The sequence below is a fragment of the Heterodontus francisci genome, chromosome 10, assembly GCF_036365525.1.
Source record: "Heterodontus francisci isolate sHetFra1 chromosome 10, sHetFra1.hap1, whole genome shotgun sequence".
Classification (NCBI taxonomy): Eukaryota; Metazoa; Chordata; class Chondrichthyes; order Heterodontiformes; family Heterodontidae; genus Heterodontus; species Heterodontus francisci.
In genome coordinates this window covers 85,630,868-85,653,687 of record NC_090380.1, presented here as the reverse complement: position 1 = coordinate 85,653,687, position 22,820 = coordinate 85,630,868, and the positions used below count along the sequence as shown (strand labels likewise).

Below are 22,820 nucleotides of genomic sequence, written 5' to 3'. Positions count from 1 at the left end.
GCTCCTCTATCTCTCCCTGACTGTTTGAAGGCCTGTAGTACATTCCCAGCCAAGTGATTGACACTTTTTGATTTTACTTTTACCCATATGGCCTCATTTGAGGAGCCTTCTAAGATATCATCCTTCCTGTCTGCAGTAATTGACTCCTTGATCAAGAGTGCAATGCCACTTCCTCTTTTACACCCACCCCCCCTTCACACCTGAAGATTTTATACCCTGGAATATTGAGCTGCCAGTCCTGCCCTTCCCTCAACCATGTCTCTGCGATAGGAATAATATCATATTCCCATAAGTGAGCAGGGGGGTAGCATGTGAGCAGCGAATACAATATACTACATTTACTTCTTTCAATGTAGTATACTGTAATCGCTGCTCAAAATGTGGTCTCCTCTACATTGGGGAGACCAAACGGAGACTAGATGACCGCTTTGCGGAACACCTCCGCTCAGTCCGAAAGCATGACCCATGCTGGCCATTTCAACACAACCCCCTGCTCTCATGCTCACATCTCAATCCTGGGATTGCTGCAGTTTTCCAGTGAACATCAATGCAAGCTCGAGGAACAGTATCTCATTTATCCATTAGGCACGCTGCAACCTGTTGGACTGAACATTGGGTTCAATAATTTCAGATCATGACGGGCCCCCATTTTACTTTTATCTTTAGTTATTTTTTCTTTTTTATTTTATTTTTTGTGTTTATTTTATTTTAGTTTGTTCAGTTTGTTTCTACTGTGCCTACCCACTGTTTTTTTCATGTTTGTGCTTGTGGCTGTTCAGTTTTCAGTCCATTAACACCCTATCAGTACTCATGCTTTGTCTTTCAGCACATCATTAACATATTGTTTGCCTTTGCTCCATGATCTTCTAGTCAGCTATTCTGTGACCTTGTTCTATCAATACCTTCTCTTTTGTTATCTCTTGCCCCACCCCCGCTTTACTTGCTTAAAATCTTTTACATTTCTTATATCTGCCAGTTCTGAAGAAAGGTCACTGACCTGAAACATTAGCTCTGCTTCTCTCTCCACAGATGCTGCCAGACCTGCTGAGTTTTTCCAGCAATTTCTCTTCACTAACTAGTTGACTCTTTTTGATGTTGATTCGGTACCCAGAAGTACTAAGTCTGGATAAAACTCTATCAATGGCTTTCCAAAGATCTTGGAGATCATTTTGTGAAATACATATATGGTCTACATAACAGTCGATGTTGGGTAGGTCTTTTAAAAGATCAATGACTTGAGTGGAAAAGAGAACAGGGTTGTTTTGCAATCCCTGGGGCAATCTGGTCCAGCAGTACTGATACCCATTTGGTCCAATCATAGCTGTTTATGGCCAGTCAGTCTCTTTGATTGGATGTGACCAAAAACCATATGCCAGATTAATACAAAATTTATATTTCTCCCTTTTGATTCCAGAGAGAAGAGCTATGGAATTCTGCTGTTGGGCAGTACATGGGGCCGCCACCTTATTTAAAGCTGTATAATCAGCCATTATTCTCCATCTCCCATTTGGTTTTGCACCTCTAAACAGTGGTGAATTAGTTCTAGATCCCATTTTTATTTTTACAAGTGTTATGACCAAGGTGGGAGTAATGCACTGTTAATTCAGTCCCACTACTCCACAGGTCATAGCATATCAAATAAAGTTTCCCACCTACTGGAGAATGGCCAAATTGAACACTTTATTTATCCCCCAGAATAAAGCACACCAAACCAGGTTTGTTGAAACAACAACAACATTAACTATTTATCAGAAAAGAAATAATAGGTCTTAACTATGAACAAGATAAGTCTAAAGGTGAAAAAACCCTTATTTCCTTATCCCTCATTCACACACACATACATAAAAAAAGGTTAACCATGGAAAAAGGTTTTTATTTGGTTGACAGCTGTTTCATAGGAATCGAAGGAATAATTAAAAATAATTGAGTTTATCACGTTTTGGTAGGATGTTTCGGTTTGGTGAGGTGTCCCAGAGTTGAATAGTCGGATGCCACTCGAAGTCTGTCCAGGCGAGGTTGATTGGTAGGCTTACAAGGCAATTTGTCTGCAGTAGGGGTCACACAGGTCTTTCAGCAGGAGTGCAGCAACTGATCTGCTTGGGTTTTTAAAAACAACAGTCTTGCAGTTGAAGCTTTCTTGAGATTTCAGGATCTCCCAAAACAAAAGAGGCAACAGGAACCACTCTGGACGCAGGAATTCCTCAGAGACTGGAGGCAATAGGAATCTTCCACCTTTCAAATGCAGGATTCCTTTTCAAGAGCTGTAAGTCTTCTTTACAGAGAGAGGTTACATTTTTCCTGGTCTTCCTCTCTTGCTTCAGGCAGGTCAAAGCAAGATTTCAAATGCCTGCCCATTGTCCAATTCACAGGCTTTTTAAAGGGTCCAAGGTGAAAAAGAATCTTCCTGAATATGGTCACATGTCCAGACACAGTGTTTCCCCCGTCACTCAAAAGCTGCTCTGAAGAAGGGTCAACCCTTGTGGTTTCCTTGAAATTGCCGGCTTTCCTGTCCTTCTACAAATTCAACTTTCTTTCAAAGCACCCATAATGTTCAACTTTGATTATAAACTTCCATTCAAAACATTGCAGGAATTCCAACTATTTGCAGGTGTCTTGCACTGAGCAAAAATAATTTTCTTAGTTTTTTAAAACACACAGAATTCTAAGTTCTGAGTACAAAAAAAACTTCTGTATCACAAGGACACCTTGTTCTTCTAATTCTTTCATGGTTTTAAGGAGATCCAATCTCCCCTTGTGGTTCTGGATAGGGCCACAGTTTTTGGGTTTGTGCCAGCCGGCATAAAGTGAATGAGGTTGAATTTCTACATTGCCACATTAATTTGGATGGTGTTGCACATAAGGGTAGTATTTATTGATGAATTGTTCCAGAATGTCTTTTTCTTCCTGCTCTAGGCAAGTTTTATCCAGTTGGGTCTGAATATCTTTTTGCCTGTCATTCTGGTCTGTGGATGCTTCTACATGCCTGATTGATATTTTAAGGCAACGCTTTAAATCTGGTTGTCCTATAATGAGAGAGCAGGCCAATTTTGGTATCAGTCCTTCCTCTCAGGTGGCTATGATTCCAGACAAGATAATAGGCATTTTGTAAAATTCAATCATTTGCCTCTTATATTGTGTGAATCTCCCGAATGGTAAATGATAGATTGGACTCCCCAAACCTACCCATTTAATTTTTTATAATTGTGGGGTCCATTATAGTGTAATCGGCTCGCGGGTCAAACAGGGCCTCCATTAGTTCGTTGGTAGGCAAAGTTGCCAGGGCACAGGGGAATTCAAGAGGCCCTGGCTGAGTGACAGGTCTTCAATTCTGAGATCAGTAATGCTCAGAATCCTGAGTTTTATTTTTGGTTATGCTTTTGACCATTTTGGCTAATTTTTGCTCCTCCCTTTTGGGGGGTATCATCCTTCCCAGATCCTTTAGGGGGCCTGTCAGCCCATTTATTATCTCGATGTCCTTCCCTTTGGGGTTGGCGTTGGTCCTGCCAAGATTCTCTTTAATCCCTGTTCCAGTCATCCCGGCAACCTCTCATGGCTCTCTGATAGTTTTGGCCAGTGTAAAATTTGACCCATAGGGATCCCACTGTCCTCTGCCTTCTCTACAAGATTTGGCCCCATATCTACCCCATCTTTCCAGGGAGAGATTTCTTGCTCTTGGCGAGTTGGGGGTAGAAATCTTACGGATCACCCTTCTGGGGTCCACGGCCATGGGTTTGAGTCCGACCGGAGCAGGTCTGAGTCTTGGACCTAAGGGGTCCTTGTCTTTGGGTATCAGAGCTACCTCTCTGGCATTTCCATCTTTAGTTTCCTGTCTCACTGGAGGCTTAGTTTGGGGTAGGCCTAATAGGTCATAATTTAGTTGGATAACGTGTTCAAAATTATCCCATTTCTGTTGGTTATCTGGATAACTATTTATAGCACCCTCACAAGCCAGTCTGAAAGCAGTATTTTGATAATGGTTAGCCAGGCAACTGTGAACAAGGTGCCAGTTATTCTGTGTGAGTATTCTGCCCAATCTGTAGGCAGCTACCTACCCTTTAGTTTTGGTAGTATTAGTAAGTAGTTCCTTGATGGAACCCATTACGTGCCCTCCCTGAATTCATGTAAGAAGATTGGTGTATTTTTGAATCCAATTGTTACACTGGTTTACTGGGGGAACTAAGTCTGAACTTAGTATCATTTGTAGCATTTTAGACTTGCCAACAGGTTTCCAACTTATCAAGGTTGGTTAGAATCCAATTAGTTTTTTATTCCTGATTGGTGTTTCTAGGTTTACCACACATGCTTTATATAGAGCTTAGGTTTATCTGGCCTCGGGGCATAACTTGTGGTTTCTGGCATTGGCCTACTGCTACAGCAAGTCTTGCTCCTCTAGCGTTGGCATCAGCTTGAGCGAGTGCCTGTCTGCATTGATTATATTGAATTCTAAGTTGTCCATAGTCTTCTCAAAGATTCTGATCATTTATTACTTCACGTGTTTGCTACCTTAGCTGGAAACCATGGCCCCCAGGAACATATACGCCATGATTTTCTCCACCTTGTTGAGCACATTTCATTAGGCCTCCCAATTGTACCTTAGCATTAAGGAACTTTGTAGGTCTGGAGTATCTGTTTGATTATCCCATTGGATATTTTGTATTCCCTGGTTCGGGAGATCAACACCAATTGTGCCATGGGTTCTAATGGCTCCATTGGCATCAAAGTCTTCTATTTCAAAGCCTATTACTTGATCTAATGTAGGTCTTGGGATAGGATTATTTGCCCTAACAAAACAATTGCTTAGATTTTCTATGTAAGACTTGGCCAATTCTGACAGGGTTTGCCATTTTGTCAGGACAAAGCATCAATTAAGATCTAATATGAACTCCATAGTAAATTTCCAAACCTCAGTGTTATATTGAGAGAGTTCTGATTTAAGTTCTACAAGGCCTGATCAGGGATATGTCTCTAGATACTTGAATCTGGGTCTCAGTACCACTGTCAGTAAAACACTCCTTCTATACTTACTAATCTCAAAGATATATTTAGATATAAGTATAAGTGTAGGTTTTTGTATCAACTTGAAACATGTTGGGTGCCAACTATGGTGTATTGTAATCCTAGCCCCTTTTAGTGATTATCTCAGGTCGGGCGTACTTTGCAGATGATCACTCTCAACTTAAGACTGAGAAAGACAAATCCTAAAGAGACTTGAATGGTCCTGAAGACTGATCTAACTCTCCCTAAAGGAAAGGAACCAGCTGAGAATATTGCCGTCCTCCAGATAACCTTTTTACAAGTTTCAGCCAGATTATAATAACCCAGATATTATGAGGGTCTGGGAATCTCTCCTCAGCAATGCACCTCCCCAGCAAAGAGTGCGCGGAGACGGGTTCATAAGTTAATGATACAGAAGACTGCATGAGACAATATAAATTCTAAATTATTTAAAAGTTTATTAAAGAACTGAACATGTAATTCACAGTTGGTGAGACAATTAATCACAATGCTAATAGTTCTAAGAAAAGTTAGAAAGTGCAATCGTGTTTCTACTAGAGAATCCAATTTTTAAATATAAATATTGTTACTGTAAAATATTTAAGTAGGATCACCATCAATTATTAAAGTAACATGTAACTTAAATCCTCAAGCAGAAGACTACACAGTTAGTGAAATACCTCTGTCCCAGTTAAGGGGAGAATAACAATCGTCTTACTTGAATTTTTTTTTATTCAGTCATGGGATGTGGGTGTCGCTGGCCAGGCCAGCATTTATTGCCTATCCCTAATTGCCCTAACTAAGTGGCTTGCGAGGCCATTTCAAGGGCATGTAAGAGTCAACCACATTGCTGTGGGTCTGGAGTCACATGTAGGCCAGACCAGGTAAGGACAGCAGATTTCCTTCCCTAAAGGACATTATTGAACCAGATGGGTTTTTACAACAATTGACAATGGTTTCATGGCCATCATTAGACTAGCTTTTTAATTCCAGATTTATTAATTGAATTCAAATTCCACCTTCTGCTGTGGTGGGATTTGAACCCATGTCCCCAGAGCAATACCCTGGGTCTCTGGGTTACTAGTCCAGTGACAATACCACTACACCACCGCCTCCCCTGTAGTCGTACCTTTACCATGAGAGACATTTGAGCGAGTCTAATAAATATAAAAATCCAACTATTGAAGAGAAACTAAGTCAGTCTGGAAGACAGAGCAAATATAGACCTGTTAAGGCACAAGCGAACAATGCAAGGCCGGATTGCATCTTTTTTAACGCAAGGAGTCTTACGAGTAAGGCAGATGAATTGAGGGCATTGATTAACACATGGGAATATGAGATTATTGCTATCACAGAGACATAGTTGAGGGCAGAATTGGAAGCTCAATATTCCAAGGTATAGAATCTTCAGGCGTGACAGGGGAGGGTATAAAAGAGGAGGTGGCGTTGCACTGTTGATCAAGGATTCAATTACTGCAGTAAGGAGGGATGGTATCTTAGAAGGTTCCTCAAATGAGGCCATACGGGTAGAACTTAAAAACAAAAAGGGGGCAATCACTTGGCTGGCAGTGTACTACAGACCTCCAAACAGTCAGGGAGAGATAGAGGAGCAGATATGGAGGCAAATCTCAGAGAGGTGTAAAAATAATAGGGTAATAATCGTAGGGGATTTCAACTTCGCCAATATCAACTGGGATAGTCTTAGCGCAAAAGGCTTAAAGGGAACAGAATTCTTTAAGTGCATACAGGAAAGATTTTTGAGCCAGCATGTAGAAAGTCCTACAAGAGAAGGGACGGTACTGGACCGAATCCTAGGGAATGAAGCTGGATAAGTGGTAGAAGTGTCCGTGGGGGAACATTTCGGGGATAGTGATCGTAGATAGTAAGATGCAAGATAGTTATGGAAAAGGACGAAGAGGGACCAGAAATAACAGTACTGAATGGGGGAAGGCCGATTTTAATATGATAAAACAGGATCTGGCCAAAGTGGACCGGGAGCAGCCACTTGTAGGAAAGTCTACATCAGACCAGTGGGACTCATTCAAAAAGGAAATAGTGAGAGTTCAGGGCCAACATGTTCCGTCAATGTGAAGCATAGGACCAACAAGTCCAAGGATCGCTGGATGTCAAGGGATATAGAGGATTGGATATGGAAAAAAAAGAGGCTAATGGCAGATTCATGGGGCTGAAAACAGCGGAGGCCCTAGAGGAGTATAGAAAGTGTAGGAGGGTACTTAAAGAAGTAATTAGGAGAGTGAAGAGGCGACATAAAATAACACTGGCGGGCAAAATCAAGGAAAATCCCAAGGCGTTTTATAATTTTATTAAGGGCAAGTGGACAACCAGGGAAAGAGTAGGCCCCATTAGGGACCAAAGTGGCAATCTGTGTGTGGAGCCGGAGGACATGGGTGAGGTTTTAAATGATTACTTTTCATCTGTGTTCAATATGGAGAAGGATGATGTAGGTGTAGAGATCAGGGAGGGGGATTGTGATATACTTGAACAAATTAGCATTGAAAGGGTTTTAGCTGGCTTAAAGGTGGATAAATCCCCAGGCCCAGATGAGATGTATCCCAGGCTTTTATGTGAGGCAAGGGAGGAGATAGCAGGGGCTCTGACACAAATTTTCAAATCCTCTCTGGCCACAGGAGAGGTACCGGAGGGCTGGAGGATAGCGGATGTGGTACCATTATTCAAGAAAGGTAGCAGGGATAAACCAGGTAATTACAGAGAAGTGAGTCTAACATTAGTGGTAGGGAAACAATTTCAAAAAATTTTGAGGGACAGGATTAATCTCCACTTGGAGAGGCAGGATTTAATCAGGGATCATCAGCATTGCTTTGTCAGGGGGAGATCATGTCTAACAAATCTGACAGAATTTTTTGAGGAGGTGACTAGATGTATAGATGAGGGTAAGGCAGTTGATGTAGTCTACATGGACTTCAGTAAAGCTTTTGTTAAGCTCCCACGTGGGAGATTGTTCAAGAAGGTAAGAGCCCATGGGATTCAGGGCAATTTGGCAAATTGGATCCAAAATTGGCTTAGTGGCAGGAGGCAGAGGGTGATGGTCGAAGGTTGTTTTGCAAGTGGAAGCCTGTGACAAGTGGTGTTCTGCAAGGGTCGGTGCTGGGACCCTTGCTGATTGTAGTGTACATTAATGATTTAGACGTGAATATAGGAAGTATGACCAGTAAGTTTGCAGATGACACGAAATTAGTGGTGTCATAAATAGTGAGGGGGAAGACCTTAGATTACAGGATGATATAAGTGGTGCAGTGGTTAGCACCGCTGCCTCACAGCTCCAGGGACCTGGGTTCGATTCTGGGTACTGCCTGTGCGGAGTTTGCAAGCTCTCCCTGTGACCGTGTGGGTTTTCGCCGGGTGTTCTGGTTTCCTCCCATAGCCAAAGACTTGCAGGTTGATAGGTAAATTGGCCATTGTAAATTGCTCCTCGTGTAGGTAGGTGGTAGAGAATATGGGATTACTGCAGGGTTAGTATAAATGGGTGGTTGTTGGTTGGCACAGACTCGGTGGGCCGAAGGGCCTGTTTCAGTGCTGTATCTCTAAATAAATAAATATCGATGGGCTGGTAAGATAGACAGAGCAATAGCAAATGAAATTTAATCCTGAGAAGTATGAGGTGATGCATTTTGGGAGGACGAACAAGGCAAGGGAATATACAATGGATGGTCAGACCCTAAAAAGAACAGAGGGATCAGAGGGACCTTGGTGTAATTGTTCATAGATCACTGAAGGCAGCAGCACAGGTAGATAAGGTGGTTAGGAAGGCATATGGGATACTTGCCTTTATTAGCTGATGCACAGAATGGAAGAGCAAGGAGATTATGATGGAGCTGTATGATAAGCTAGTTAGGCCACAGCTGGAGTATTGTGTACAGTTCTGGTCACCACACTGTAAGAAGGATGTGATTGCACTAGAGATGGTGCACAGGTGATTTATCAGGATGTTGCCTGGGCTGGAAAATTTTATCCATGAAGAGAGACAGGATAGGCTAGGATTGTTCTCCTTGGAGCAAAGAAGGCTGAGGGGGAACCTGATTGATGTCTGCAAAATTATGAGGAGCATTAATAGGATAGATAGGAAGAAACTTTTTCCCTTAGGGGAGGGATCAATAACCAGGGAGCATAGATTTAAGGTAAGCGGTAGGAGGTTTAGAGGGGATTTGAGGAAATGTTTTTTCACACAGAAAGTGATTGGAATCTGAAACACACTACCTGAATGGGTGGTTGAGGCAGGAACCCTCACAACATTTAAGAAGTATTTAGATGAGCTCTTGAAACACCATAGCATACAAGGCTATGGGCCAAGTGCTGGAAAATGGGATTAGAATAGATAGGTGCTTGATGGCCAGCAAGGACACGATGGGCCGAAGGGCCTGTTTCTGTGCTGTATAACTCCATGACTCTATATGAAAGTGTTACTTCAACTGGAAGTAAGTTTGTCCCCCTTTATTTCCCAAATAAGGCTGTATGATTGTAAATTTTCAGGTAAGGTCTATCTTCTTTAATTCCTAAGAAAGGTTGTTTAACTATTAATTTCTAGGTATGGTTCTGGCCTTGTTGTTTTCATTGAAAGTCAAGCTGTGAGCCTCGTGTTGGTCAATTTTCAATAGTCATCTAACTGTTTCAAGATTATAATCAGGTTTTTGTGTTTGGTTAGCATTGTCAAAAATTCAGTTGGCTGTGGTTTAGGGCTGTCAGCATAAACCATCTTATCAATGTTATATAATGGTAGCTTTGATGACAGTTTGCAAAACTATGTTATTATTGTGTATTGTTGTATGGTGAGGTTGGTGACACTAGGAGTAAATCCCACTTATCAGAAGCTTCCTTTTATGCTTCTCAGATGAGGCAAGCTTTTTAACTCAGAGGCTCATGTCCATTCAGTATTATGGAAATGAACTTTTTTTTAACCATTCAGGAAGATGGACCCTTTTTAAAAATGTTTAATCCCTCATTCACAGGAATAGATGAGCACTTGAAATGTCATAGCATACAAGGCTATGGGCCAAGTGCTGGAAAATGGGATTAGAATTGATCGGCTTGATGGCCAGCGCAGACATGGTGGGCCGAAGGGCCTGTTTCTGTGCTGTATAACTCTATCACTCTTTTAACCTTATAACTCCTCATTATAGCCATATTCCTTCATACACCTTCAGTTGCCTAGGTCCTCTGGTCTGGAATACTCTCCCTATAACTCTCCGCCTCTCTACCTCACTTTGCTCCTTTAAGACACTCCTTAAAACCTAAATCTTTGGCCAAGCATTTGGTCATCTGATCTATTAACTCCTTATGTGGCTCGGTCTTATATTTTGTTTTATAATGTTCCTGTGAAGCGCCTTGAATATTTATCACCATAAAGGCGGTATCTAAATATAAGTTGCTGGTGTTCTTGTTGTTGTTCTTGTTATTGTTCCCCCCCGATGTCTTTTGCCACCATCTAACTCCCCTCCCTCCTCCCTGCCTGCCTGCCAGCTTGTCTTCGGTGGGCTGGTAAAACTCTGGCCTATGCGTGGGAAGAGAAATCAAACAGCAAATGTTCTCATTCTCTTCCCCAACAGACTTTCCCTTCTCCCTCACCCGTCTTTTCATTCTTTGCAAGTTTCTTTCAATATTCCAATATGGAAGACAAAGCTGCCTCACTTCTCCTTCTCCTTCTCCACAGCTCTTCCCTAGTCTCCTGTCTCTCAGAATCTATCGCCTTAGGTTCAGATTCTACTGTATCCTCAGTTTTCAATGCATTCCTTCCTCACTCTCTGTATCCTGGGCTTTCAATTAACTCTCTTCATTTAACTGAGGCAGAATCCCATTGATAATAAGTGAGGTGGAGTTTGTCACACTCTCAGCACCACAAAACAGTGTTCTACTCTACCTTACTTTGGGAAAAGCCCCTCTGCAATACAATAAATAACCATGTATGGCAGTTCCTTTAAATAGACAAACTCCAACACCCTTGCTCCGGTTATAATGGAACATTTGTACACAGTAAAAATAAAATCCATATTTGGTTACAAACACAAAGGATACTCCCACCCTTGAATAATTAAAAAAAACCATTTGTTTTGAAAATAGAGTTGAGATCAGTGTTTAAAATGCACATTAATTTAAGGCAGTTAGACAAATTTAAGAGTTCTGATGCCGTTATTTAGATTTTGAATCACATGATAACCAAAACCTGGTTTGAACTGATCTAATACAGTATTGATCACTTTTCAGAAGGGCACACATATGAAAGAAACACATCTATTTCATTCTTTACAATGACTTGCTGCGGGTGTAATTCATGTGGCAGGTAATGTGCTATTGTCATCTCCCAGGCATCTACAAATGCCACCTTGATACCAGTGAACATCTTTCTCATCACTAAATCAAACTGATAGGAGTACCAATCACTGTTGTAGAGACTGACTTCCCCTGGAAGGGCCTGGACATTGGCAGTCTTTATTACAACCAGTGTATCTGGACTCCTGCCGAGTAACTGCAGAACTGACCTCCGGATATTCTGCAGTCTCCGGATATACACTTCTACTGGAAAAGTGCTGAAATGGGACCATAAGGTGATGACGATAACTGTGTTTCTTCCCCCTTTAATTTCATCCAGTTCATTTGCAATGTAGTGCAAGTCCTGGCTCGAAACAGTGTTGAATCGGATCGGTGGGCCATGAGGATGAAATTCTACCATGATGTTGTTTTCCAAATCCACAGCAAGATGAGGGCCAATATTTGTAGGATTGCCAAGATCAAATTTTTTGAGACCTAAAATAAAAAGGATAATATTTAACATGCCAAGCCACAATATTCCTGATGTTAACAGCTATGAAACTGGGAAGGCAGATAATTTCAAACAGCAAAACATCAAAATGGAGCCACAGATTTACCAAAGTGCTAATGTAATAGATGTGTAAAAGACATCTTACAGTGGGATCTTGCAGTAGGCACAGACTGACAAACTGAAAAATAAGTGCGTACCTCCTATATTGTATACGTTTTCTTCCATCTATTTTACAACTTATTTATTTTCCTTTAAAGTTGCTTCTCCTTAAACTCATGCACTGTTCTCCAATTGAGGGACGGACCGACTGGTGAACTGTTCCCAGGACTCTGCCATTGCTGGTCTACCTGATCCCAAAGCAACAGGCAAGACCAGTGAGAGCTACTGTACCAAATTTTTCTCTTCCTACCTCTGAGAAAAGGTTCTATCTAACTAAGTGAATGGAGATTAGAAGCTCACTCTGTGGGAACACAAACAGGAAAACGCCCTGGTGAACATCATTGTTAATTGGGTTATGTTTAATAAGAATCTATTCGGAGTGAGTGGACTCAGGAAATCTGATCTGCTGATGTGAGTCAGAATTCTCTACCTATACTTGTCGATTTGTATAAACAAAAAGAATTGTATCCTTTTCTTCCTGCAGCTGTCATTTTGCTTTGTTCTCTGTCTGTTTACCTGTTTGTCTTGCTCTCTTTTTCACTCTCCCCTTATTCCCATCTCTTATTTTATAGAGTCATAGTGTGATTTACAGCAAGGAAGGAGGTCATTTGGCCCATCGAGTCCATGCCAGCTCTCTGCAGAGCAACCTAGTCAGTCCAACTCCTTCGCTCAATCCCCATAGCCCTTCAGGTCTCTTTCCCTTCATTGCATGTCCACCACTTTTTGCATAACTCTCACACACACCACTTTGCTGATTTATTCATTCTGCATTTTTAACCTTCTTTAAATCCGACGACAAACACCAAACTGGCTGGGCCAGATGTTGATACATGGACCAATAAGAGAGAGAACAAGACTGGATGGGGAAAGAAGATAGTGCCCCGAGAGCTACAGCAACAAATATGAATGAGAGAAATTGGAGGCTTGTGCTGGGAGGGGAGGCCATGCACAGAGTGAGACAGAACAGGAATCAGGGTGTAAGTGAGTCATCAATTAATACCCACCAGTCGAATACACTTAACACTCAATTGATATATAATTAACAGGGGCCAGTGACTGGGACCATGGGTGAGAGCAGAAAAGCTGCTGAGTGTCTTAACAATAACAAATCAGGTGTTTTGAAAAGGACAAAAACTATTTAATTTAAATAGATAGATGAGATTTCAACTAAGTTTAAAACTTTCCCATATTCAGTCCTTTTTGCCTCAAATATTGAAATGTTTGTAACTTGCATGAGCTATTTGGGCTGCTTCCAATGCCATGTAACACATAATGTGCCATCATGGACACCCATTCCTGGGGACTGAATAAGTCAAATTATATTTTTATTCCATGGTATTCTGGACTTTCACTGATACTCTCAGGATTAAACTCCACAATTCTGTTCATTATTCTGTGAAAACTGTAATTCTCGGAATGCATTGCTCCTGCCCAGACCCAGCACTGCTGGTATTTATGGTCCTGAGCCAGGAACATGACCCACAGTCCCCACCTCAGGCAGGCCCACATCTCAGGCCTGTAGCTGTGTATCAGTTTGCAAAATTTGGGTCTTCTCACTGCTGATGGAGGCACCAAAAGCCACAAAACATCCTGCAGGCATACAAAACCTGAGGAACTGAAACTTACCAGCCTCCCTTTGACCTAGCTTGGGGACAGGGTTCAGTAGGATGGGGGCAAACCTTAGTTCCATATTTCACTGGGTGCCAAGTGAAGGGGGAGGCTGGAATCCTGTCTCCCACCTCCTCTGCAGACACATTGCTGTTGTGCATTGCTGCAGGCACAGACCCAGCTCCTCTCACCAGGGAAACCTTTGAAACCTGTGGCAATTAAAAGGACCATAGACCTTTCAAAACAGATATCCACCCATTTATCCTGTTCTCTGCACCCAGGGAAATGCTGCTTTCCTCAGTACAAGGGGCAAATAAATCAACCAGATGAAGTCCAAGTTCTGTTTAAAATTTATTTTGTAATATGTCTTTTTTTATATTTCATGCTTATTTTTAAGCCCTGTCAGTGTAATATGAGAGCAAAATGGCAGATGAAAACAATTTTCTAGCAATATTTTGATTTATTTCATTTGTTCACCTTTTAATTTCTTTTATTGGTAGGTTAATTTAAGATTAGTTATTTTCATAAGTCTGAGACCAGTAATTTTTTATTTTTATTTTTTAGAGATACAGCACTGAAACAGACCCTTCAGCCCACCGAGTCTGTGCCAACCATCAACCACCCATTTATACTAATCCTACACTAATGCCAAATTCCTACCACATCCCCACCTGTCCCTATATTTCCCTACCACCTACCTATACTGGGGGCAATTTATAATGGACAATTTACCTCTCAACCTGCAAGTCTTTTGGCTGTGGGAGGAAACCGGAGCACCCAGCGAAAACCCACACAGACACAGGGAGAACTTGCAAACTCCACACAGGCAGTACCCAGAATTGAACCTAGGGCGCTGGAGCTGTGAGGCTGCGGTGCTAACCACTGCGCCACTGTGCTGCCCTTTTTATCTAACTGCTTTTCTTGGTTCAAATTTGTACTTGAGTTAATTATAGAAGCATAATTAACAAATGTCAAGTGTCACATTTGTGTTTAATGTGTGATCCATGCTATGCCATGTTAGATATAGGTAGTTTGATAGATAGATAGACTGACGATCCAACCTAACCTGGAACAAACTGAACCAAATATTCAAACCACTGACGTATAGTGGAATCTCCAAACAGATAAACTATTTTTCGCTGAAGACAATCAGTAATTTTTGCAGGAATGTCAAAGCGGCAAATATTGCAGGTCTTTGACATCCATTGGTCCTTATAATAAAAGCCAGATGATGATACCAAAAGCTTTCCTGGGGCACATTCTCCGAGAGCGATGGCTGAAAATAAAAAGAAACAAGAAACAGGAATTGTGATGGACTATATCTTAAATTATCAATACATTTTCAATGGCGAATCACAATTTCAATGGCAATGACACATCCCAGCAGAACCATTAGCTGTTGCCAGAGAAAGTACATACACAATGAGAAAAATGATCCAGGCAGTTTTCTGAACAATGTTGTGTCAATGGGTAAATGCAGCACCTGGGGTGGCACTGAGTTATCTAGGTGAGGAGGTCCCACTTTTATCTTTGGTCTGTATTGGGATAGCTCATCTCAGTGGGGTGGTAGTGGGGTCGCTACATAAGACATTATGTGGGTCATATACTCATATCCCACTAAGTACAGCCTCTTTTATCTATGGCTGTCAACTAAAACAGATCCTGAAAATAGGATGGAAATAAAGAATGAAAATTATAAATAATACCTCACCTAAATATTGGCTTCTTTGAATTAGCTTCTTGTTAAATCTCCTCCACTCTCTCGGAGAATAGAGATTAGTTTAGGAAAGATGCTGCTAACCTGTTATCCTTGCCATAGAGTATCAACTATTCATAATTATCTATTCAATCCAAAGCCCGGTTGTATCTCCCTTTCCATCTATTTTTGAGTAACCACAACTGTCTTTTACAGTCAAAGTTATGTTCTACATTCTGAATGCACATACCCAGATCTGAATAGCAACAGGAGCAATGGATTCCAAGTGTTTAGCAAAATACCAAACTGAAGTTGCAGTCCATACTTTGTTTTTCAATTGAACACCTTCCCTGAACTACTGAGGGACTGCTAACAGTAACTTTGGTGCTGTCCTGCCGATGTTCCACATACCTGCTCCCCAGGAACAGACTCCTTGGGGATGATTTTCACTTTCAGCAGTAACAGAAAACAAGCAGTGGTGGATCAGCCACCCATCATACACCCAACCTGATTTCCATTTCTGCTGACATCGATAACATGTGGCTGATCCACAACCAGCAGGATTTGCCAAGGTGAAAATGGCCCCCAATAAACTTCTAAATTCTGTAGCAGTATTTCTGCACCAACTGGAAAGCAAAACCACAGTCATATTTATTTCTTCAGAGATGTTATTAGCAACTTTATGTTATTTCATTCATTTCTCTGATTATAGTTTGTAATATCTCACTTTAGAAATTTTCAGTTTGGATTTGTTATACTGCAGGAAATGCATGTTATATTTTAAAACAACTATAATATTATTCACACCCTGTAAAAAAACAATTTGATAAAAATGCTTTCCATTTATTGGTAGAAAGCTTAAATTTTCAGTCTTTCCAACGAATGAGTTTTAGAATAAAACTGCAGCACATATCAATGATGTCAGATAATCTTGTAACCTTCAGTAATGTATTAAACATGTGATCCAAATTAAGCAATAATGTGTAACATCTTGGCAAGGCTCACTTGTCATTCCAGTTCTCCAGAAATCCTACTTAGTCTAAATAATCTTGTACCAGAATGATAATCTAACTCAGTAAATAAATACGCGGGGATTAAATTATGCTTTAATTGAAAAGGACCCTGAATTCCTGAGTATTTGCAGCAAAGAATTATTGCACCATTCTTTCTCCTACTCTCTCTAATAGACCAAAGCTTCAATTTACGAGTCATGAATTTGCAGCTATCTTACCTGCTCGAGGTGAAGGTTCTACCATTATATAACCTGTGGCATTGGGTAATATGGGCTTCTTGATGTTGACTCCACTGTAAATGTAAATATATTGAATGTGCAGCCATTGTATCATTGTAAGAAGTGAATACACACTGGAGATAGCCCAAAATGAATTTCAGCAATCTTATTCCTCAAACAATTAACTGAAATTTATTTCAACAGCAAGGCTTAATGGATAACCATCCTGATAGATGCGAGGTAAAGTCTGTGGGGTGCATTTTACTGGCACGCTTTAGAAATGGGCAGACCACACATCATGGAGCCGCAGCAATATTTAGCGCAGGGCTCATTGACATATGCGCAATGCGCCGTCCCCCCAAATGACTTGGAGGGGGTGGGATTTTCTGTGCCACGGTCGGCGTCAGGTCAACTGAGGAGCAGGTGTTGACGCCCTATTTAAAGGCCCCCAGCACCTGCTTATTGCCAAATTGAAAATAGTAACTCTGCCTTGGCATAGAGCCAGTGTCCTGTGCAGTTGAGATATTCTCTTCCATTCAAGTTCACCATTTTTTCTTGTAGGGTTACTGCACCTGGGTACATAATCTTCATTGTGCACATATGTGAAATTGAGATAGAATTCTATCAGGATAGGAAAATACTTCATCAGAAATAAAAGCATCATTCAATAATATCAACATATTATGGGTTTTTCATTTCCTGAATGTAAAAAGCTGCAGACTAATATGTATTTCGAATATATATTCATGTTTTATTGAAGTTGTATCTGAAAATACATGTTACCAGAATTAGAAGTATTTGTCAAAAAACTAGGAAAATATATTTCTCTTTTAGTTGAATTGCAAACCTGAAATATTCATAAATTGTTACAATCAGGTGAGAAAGAGGACTAGGGTTCCCTTTCAGCCTTCACCTGGTCTTACTGTAACAGAGTTTAATTTTAAACGCACCATGTTTTAGCTCCCCCTTGGTGAATCCTTGTTCACAACTTTCCAATTATAAGGCAAAGAAACCAGTACAAACAGGGCATTTTAGGTTTAAAGAAGAAAAGTTGAAATTTATTAAACTTCAACTCTAATTAGATTGATGCCCATGGATACATGACACGCCCACGCGAGCATGCATACATGATACACATATGCCAATAGATACAGAAAAGAGCAGAAGAAAAATAAAATGCAAAGGTTTGAGGCAATATCTGAAGAGTTGTTGTTACAGTTCTTCGAGCTCACTGTAGAATCCTTGATTGTATGTAGCTCTTGCTTTTCGTTGGGGCCCAATATTCTTCTTAAACCTTGTTCACTGGAGGAGACTTTTCTCTCTTGGAGTTAATGTGTCTTTAGTGGATTCAGAGGCTTGTGAGAAAAAGATGGGAGCAGACAGGAGAGAGATCTTCTCAGTCCAGGAGCAAACAGACCTTCCTGCCCAAGCTGTTTGTACAAATTCAAAAAACTTAGGTTGACCAGCAGGTTAGTCATGTGACTAGCTGGTTTGACCATGTCCGTTTGTGTATTCAGCCATCTTAGCGGTCAACCTGGAATGGGAGCTCCCCTACCTTCAATGTCTGGTGATCAAAAGTCGATTGTGAATGGCTGCTTTGTTCTTCCAAACACTGTCTGTTGATAGGCAAATGTATTTTTTTCCAGCCAAGCTCTAGCAGTCCTTGTAACAGGTCTTCTCTTCTTCCTTGCAACAATTTGAAATTTAATGTCCATGTGGCAAAATTATTATTATGGCAAAATTAATATGCCTCATTCTTGGCAGGTGGGGGCCTGCATGACAAAATAATTATGATAAACTGGTGCAGAAGCAAAGTGGATGTCAACATCTATATCTGTGTCCATCTGTCATATATGAAAAACTAGTACACAGCACATATTTCCTCACTAGTCCTACATTAGTTCTAAAACCTGAAAAAAACCTTGCAGCCAGAAGTTAGAGCAGTTAGACAGTGGAATAACCTTTACATTTAAAGGACCAGACAAAAATCCGAAGATGGCAGCGGGGCACACCAGGGTGGCCCCACAGTTCAGCAATGCCTCCCTGCTCACTTTCCTCCAAGATGTGCGGGCAAGGCAGTAGGTCCTTTTCACCAGTGATAATAAGAAGAGGCCCTCCCACCTAATCAAGGCAGCCTGGCTGGAGGTGGGAGAGGAGGTAAGTAGCCTTGGGGCCATCCTCTGAGGAAGAGACAATCTCAGAGGACGCAGTGTCCTATGACACTCCCGCACCTTCCACCAGCACAGATACAGTCATCCCTCAGTGGGAATCCGGTTGACCTTAGAGTCTGGATCACAATCTGATGAGATCACTGCACTGACGCCCCTGACAGTTGGTGGGCTGTGGGTGGCCAGGCCCAAGCTGAGCCCCAGGCTACTGATGATGTTCTGTTGTCTACAGCACAGGGCATGGTGGAGCTGCAGCAGCAGTTGTGGCAACATCTAGTGGAGATGCCACAGGCCATGTTCAGCCTTGAGCAGACGATGGGGGACTCCATCTAGGCCATGGCAGCTGCCATGTCTCATGCATTTGAGCACATAGCGCATCCATGGAGATGACAGGGGCCCTCCTGGAGAGCCAGATTCCATTAATCGGCACTGACCTGCAATCCCTAACCGAGGCCATCAGAGCCACCAATCAGTGGCAAGGTGAGAAAGGGACCAAGGGTGTGGAGACTGTCCTTGCCCTTGGTCCTTCCCAGGAGAGCAGAGGAGTTCAAACTAACCTGCATGACACATCTGGTGTCACCCCTCAAGGTGATTCCATTGTGGGTGCCAGCCCCTCTGCCCCTCCACCAGTGAGCCAAGCTTCAGCAGCCACGATTTCTGAGGAGAGTTCTGTGCTGATGTCGGATTCCCCCAGCCATCAGGGCCCTTCAGGTCTCATACACACAGAGGACGGCCGCCAAAGTCATCCACAGCCAAAGGGCATTCTGATCAGCTGCCTTCCTCCAGTCAGGCTGCTAGCGCAGAGGTGGCACCGTGAAGGAGCACCCACAAGCATTGAAATAAAACATCGTGACCACAAAAAGTGATGCATGGGTGACACAACACTGTATAAAGTTGATTCACTAAATGTTCTTCACAAACATGTGCGTCGTTTTTACTGTGTGAATGAAGTGTGCCGGCACATACCTATTGTGTCTCCTCTCATTATATCATTGGCCTTTCAGAACTGCCAATGTATGGAATAACATCATTGCCATGCCAGCATTACTCATGTGCCTCTCCACGGATGCAGCGACATAGACATTGGCTCAGTCTGCTCCTGCTAATAATGGAGGAGACAAAGATTTTGCAGATACGGACTGCTGCACAACAGGTGAACGAGGGTGCTATGTGGCTTGCAGAGCCCATGTGGTCTTTATGGCCTGGAGAACCGTTGATAAATAAGGCGTTGCCGTGCATCTCTTGCTCACTGCTCGCCTGCTATGTGGCACCTGGATGCTCTCTGTCCTCCCATGTGCCTTTCCTGCTGTAAGTCCTCAGCGTCCTCATCATCCGAGGATGAGTCCTGCTCACGTCTCTCCTCATCCTGCAAGGCCCTCCCAATAATGAGTGTGTAGTTGTGCTGAGCACAGCATACAGCAACGATACGAGCTACCCTTTCCGGCTCGTACTGCAGGGCACCACCCGATCTATCCAGGCAGTGGAAACGCTTTTTCAGTATGCTGATCACCTGCTCAATGGTGGCTTTTGTAGCTCCATGGCTGGCATTGATCTCTCCTCTGCAGCAGTGGTGGGGTGTCGCACTGGTGTCAGGAGCCATTCCGCAAGGGGTAGCCCTTGTCTCTACGAAGACACCCCTCAATCTGAGCCAGTTCAGTGAACAGCAAGCACACTTGGGACTGATGCAGTATGATAGCATCATGGCCACTGCCTGCAAAGCAGACACAGATTTGCACAAAGATTACTGTAATCACAGACTAGCTGCACTTTGAGCAAGTGGAAGCCCTTTCGGCTTATCTATACAGCTGGTCACCCAGCGGGAGCTTTGATGGCCACATGGGTGCAGTCTATGACCTCTTGCACCTGTGGGAATCCCATGATGGAGCCAAATCCGATGGCCCTCTGGGCTTGGCTCTCAGGTAGAGGCCTGAATTAGGTCAGTAAAATGAACCCGACCCGCACCCGGCTGAACCACTGCGGTCCCGAGCCTGATCTGGCCTGAATCCCTCCGATTTTGCCCCGAGTCCGACCCGACCCAAAGCCGCCACTACCCGACCCGACCATCCCTTTACTTACCTTCCTGACATTGAACCTGCAAGAAGCTGCAGCGCATGCGCAAGACGTCATAGTGACGTCACTCGCTCACGGCGCAGACTCAGTTTCGTCCCGGACTCCCAGCTCAGGTAAGTTTTTTTATTTTTAATACTTACCAGCAGAGCACTTACCATGTGTGTCCAGCCCGACCTGACCTGACTCGATCTGGACTCGACCCGACCGAACCCGAGCCCGAAAGCTGGCCCCGGAAGATGGGCCTGACCCGACCCGACCCGTACCCGACACATGTCGTCAGGTCCCATCAGGTGCAGCTCGGGCAGCAGGTCTCTACTCTCAGGGTCTGTCCTGAAGCGGACATAGTCACTGGCCCTCCCGTACAGGGCATCGGTGACCTCCCTGATGCAACAGCTGACTGTGTGACCCCACATAGGTCACCAGAGGTTCCATGAAACGATGCAGAGGCGGAGAAATTAAGAGCTGCTGTCACTTTGAGGGACATAGGCATAGGATGTCCACCAAAGCCCATTGGCTGCAGGTCATCATTCAGCAGGCAGAGATGTGTCACTGCCTCTCTCAATATCGGCAGTCACCTCTGATACTGGAGCTCAGACATATCTGCAGGACGATCATGCAAGACTTGTGGATGTGTAATGATCTTTCGTACCAAGTTCGCCTTGGGGGCTGCTGCTGCTCATGACCAGGAGCTTCTATGTGGGCTGCACCTGCCTCTTGGTTTTGCCTGCGATGTATATGGCACCTCACGATAAGTGGATCAATGAATTATAGGGTCCACCATCCCCATCTCAAGTTGCAAGTATACTCAGTTCCTTCACTTCTTCAAAGGTACCTAACAGGGCAGAGATTGATATTGACTGGTACATCAGGTGCTTTCATGCATCAACTATGTGGCATGGCATAGCATTGCCTGTCTTAGCTTCTATGGCACAGCATGACCACATTCAGATTATAGCAGCTGCATCGATTGGCCCAGAAGACAAATTACCTTTAAACACCGATCATTTATGGCACCCTCCCCACACACAGCGTTCCTGGAGTGCAATTGTTCCTTCACTCACACAAACATTCAATGGCGCAGAGTGCTCCCCCTTTACGGAGGGAGGGTACACACTTGCTCCCTTGATGCCTGCAGGGTTGTGCCCTTGGTAATACCATATCCCTCCCACCTCCCTTCATGCATGCAGAGTTGAGATCTGTCTCGCAAGATGTATGTTCACAGGCTCCGAGTGCTACAACTTTTGTCCTGCCGACTTTTATTAGGTGGGAACGGGACGGCATATAAGAGTCGCCCGTTCACCAGAAAATGCGGAACTGTTGATCAAGAGGCAGTGGGATGCATAATGAGGCAAGGGAAGCAGCACTTTGAATATTTAAATTTCAGCCCCATTGTTGAGTGGCGGTGGGGTGTGCCGTCCTGAACCCTCGTGACTGCCGGTAATATGGGGCGGCGCCTTCCTGGCATCAGGGAGCGTGGCAGACCTCTCCCAGAGGCATTTTCTGGTCCCCCCCTGCCATGACACTTAACATTGCGGGGCCAGTAAAATTCAGCCCTCTGTCCAAAGCCACACAGGAAAGTAGGTCTGTCGTCAGCTAACTCTCAGCTGAAATAGCAGTTGAGGCATCACAACTGAGTGCAAGAGCCTTGGGTTAATAAAGAGAAAAATCAGCCAGAGTTCCTAAGAGCTGCACAGTGGCCCTACTGGAAGTGTCTGTTATTGGACACTGGGCAGGGACAGGATTAGGCTCGGCTCTGTTGCTCTCCAAGTCAGAGATAGGTTACCAACACTCACTGTCAAAGCTCACACATGAGTAATGTCCACTTGGATCTATGCAAAAGCCTGTGTGGGAATGTACCCCAATGAGGAAGTCAATGCCATCAGGTCATGGGATGTGTGCATCACTGGCAAGGCCAGCATTTATTGCTCATCCCTTACTGCCCATGAGAAGGTGGCATGGAGCTACCTTCTAAAACCGTTGCCATCAGTGTCGTGCAGGTAATCCCATAGTGGTGTTAGGTAGGAAGTTCCAAGGGTTTGACTCTGACAATGAAGGAATGGTGATAGTGGGCAAAATTTAATGTAGCCGTATAAAGCGGGT

General features: G+C 43.2%; 1 protein-coding gene across 1 annotated transcript in view; it reads right to left on the bottom strand.

Moving 5' to 3' along the window:
- Window positions 1–11,192: 11,192 nt before the first annotated feature.
- LOC137374208 (NXPE family member 3-like) overlaps window positions 11,193–22,820 on the bottom strand; it is a 50,124-nt gene continuing 38,496 nt past the window's right edge. The window contains exons 5-7 of the mRNA XM_068039995.1: window positions 16,483–16,556; window positions 14,622–14,831; window positions 11,193–11,772 (exon numbers count right to left, since the gene is read on the bottom strand). Coding sequence (XP_067896096.1) covers window positions 11,222–11,772; window positions 14,622–14,831; window positions 16,483–16,556 — 835 coding nt within the window. The 3' untranslated portion in view covers window positions 11,193–11,221. The remainder of the gene's footprint in view (window positions 11,773–14,621; window positions 14,832–16,482; window positions 16,557–22,820) is intronic.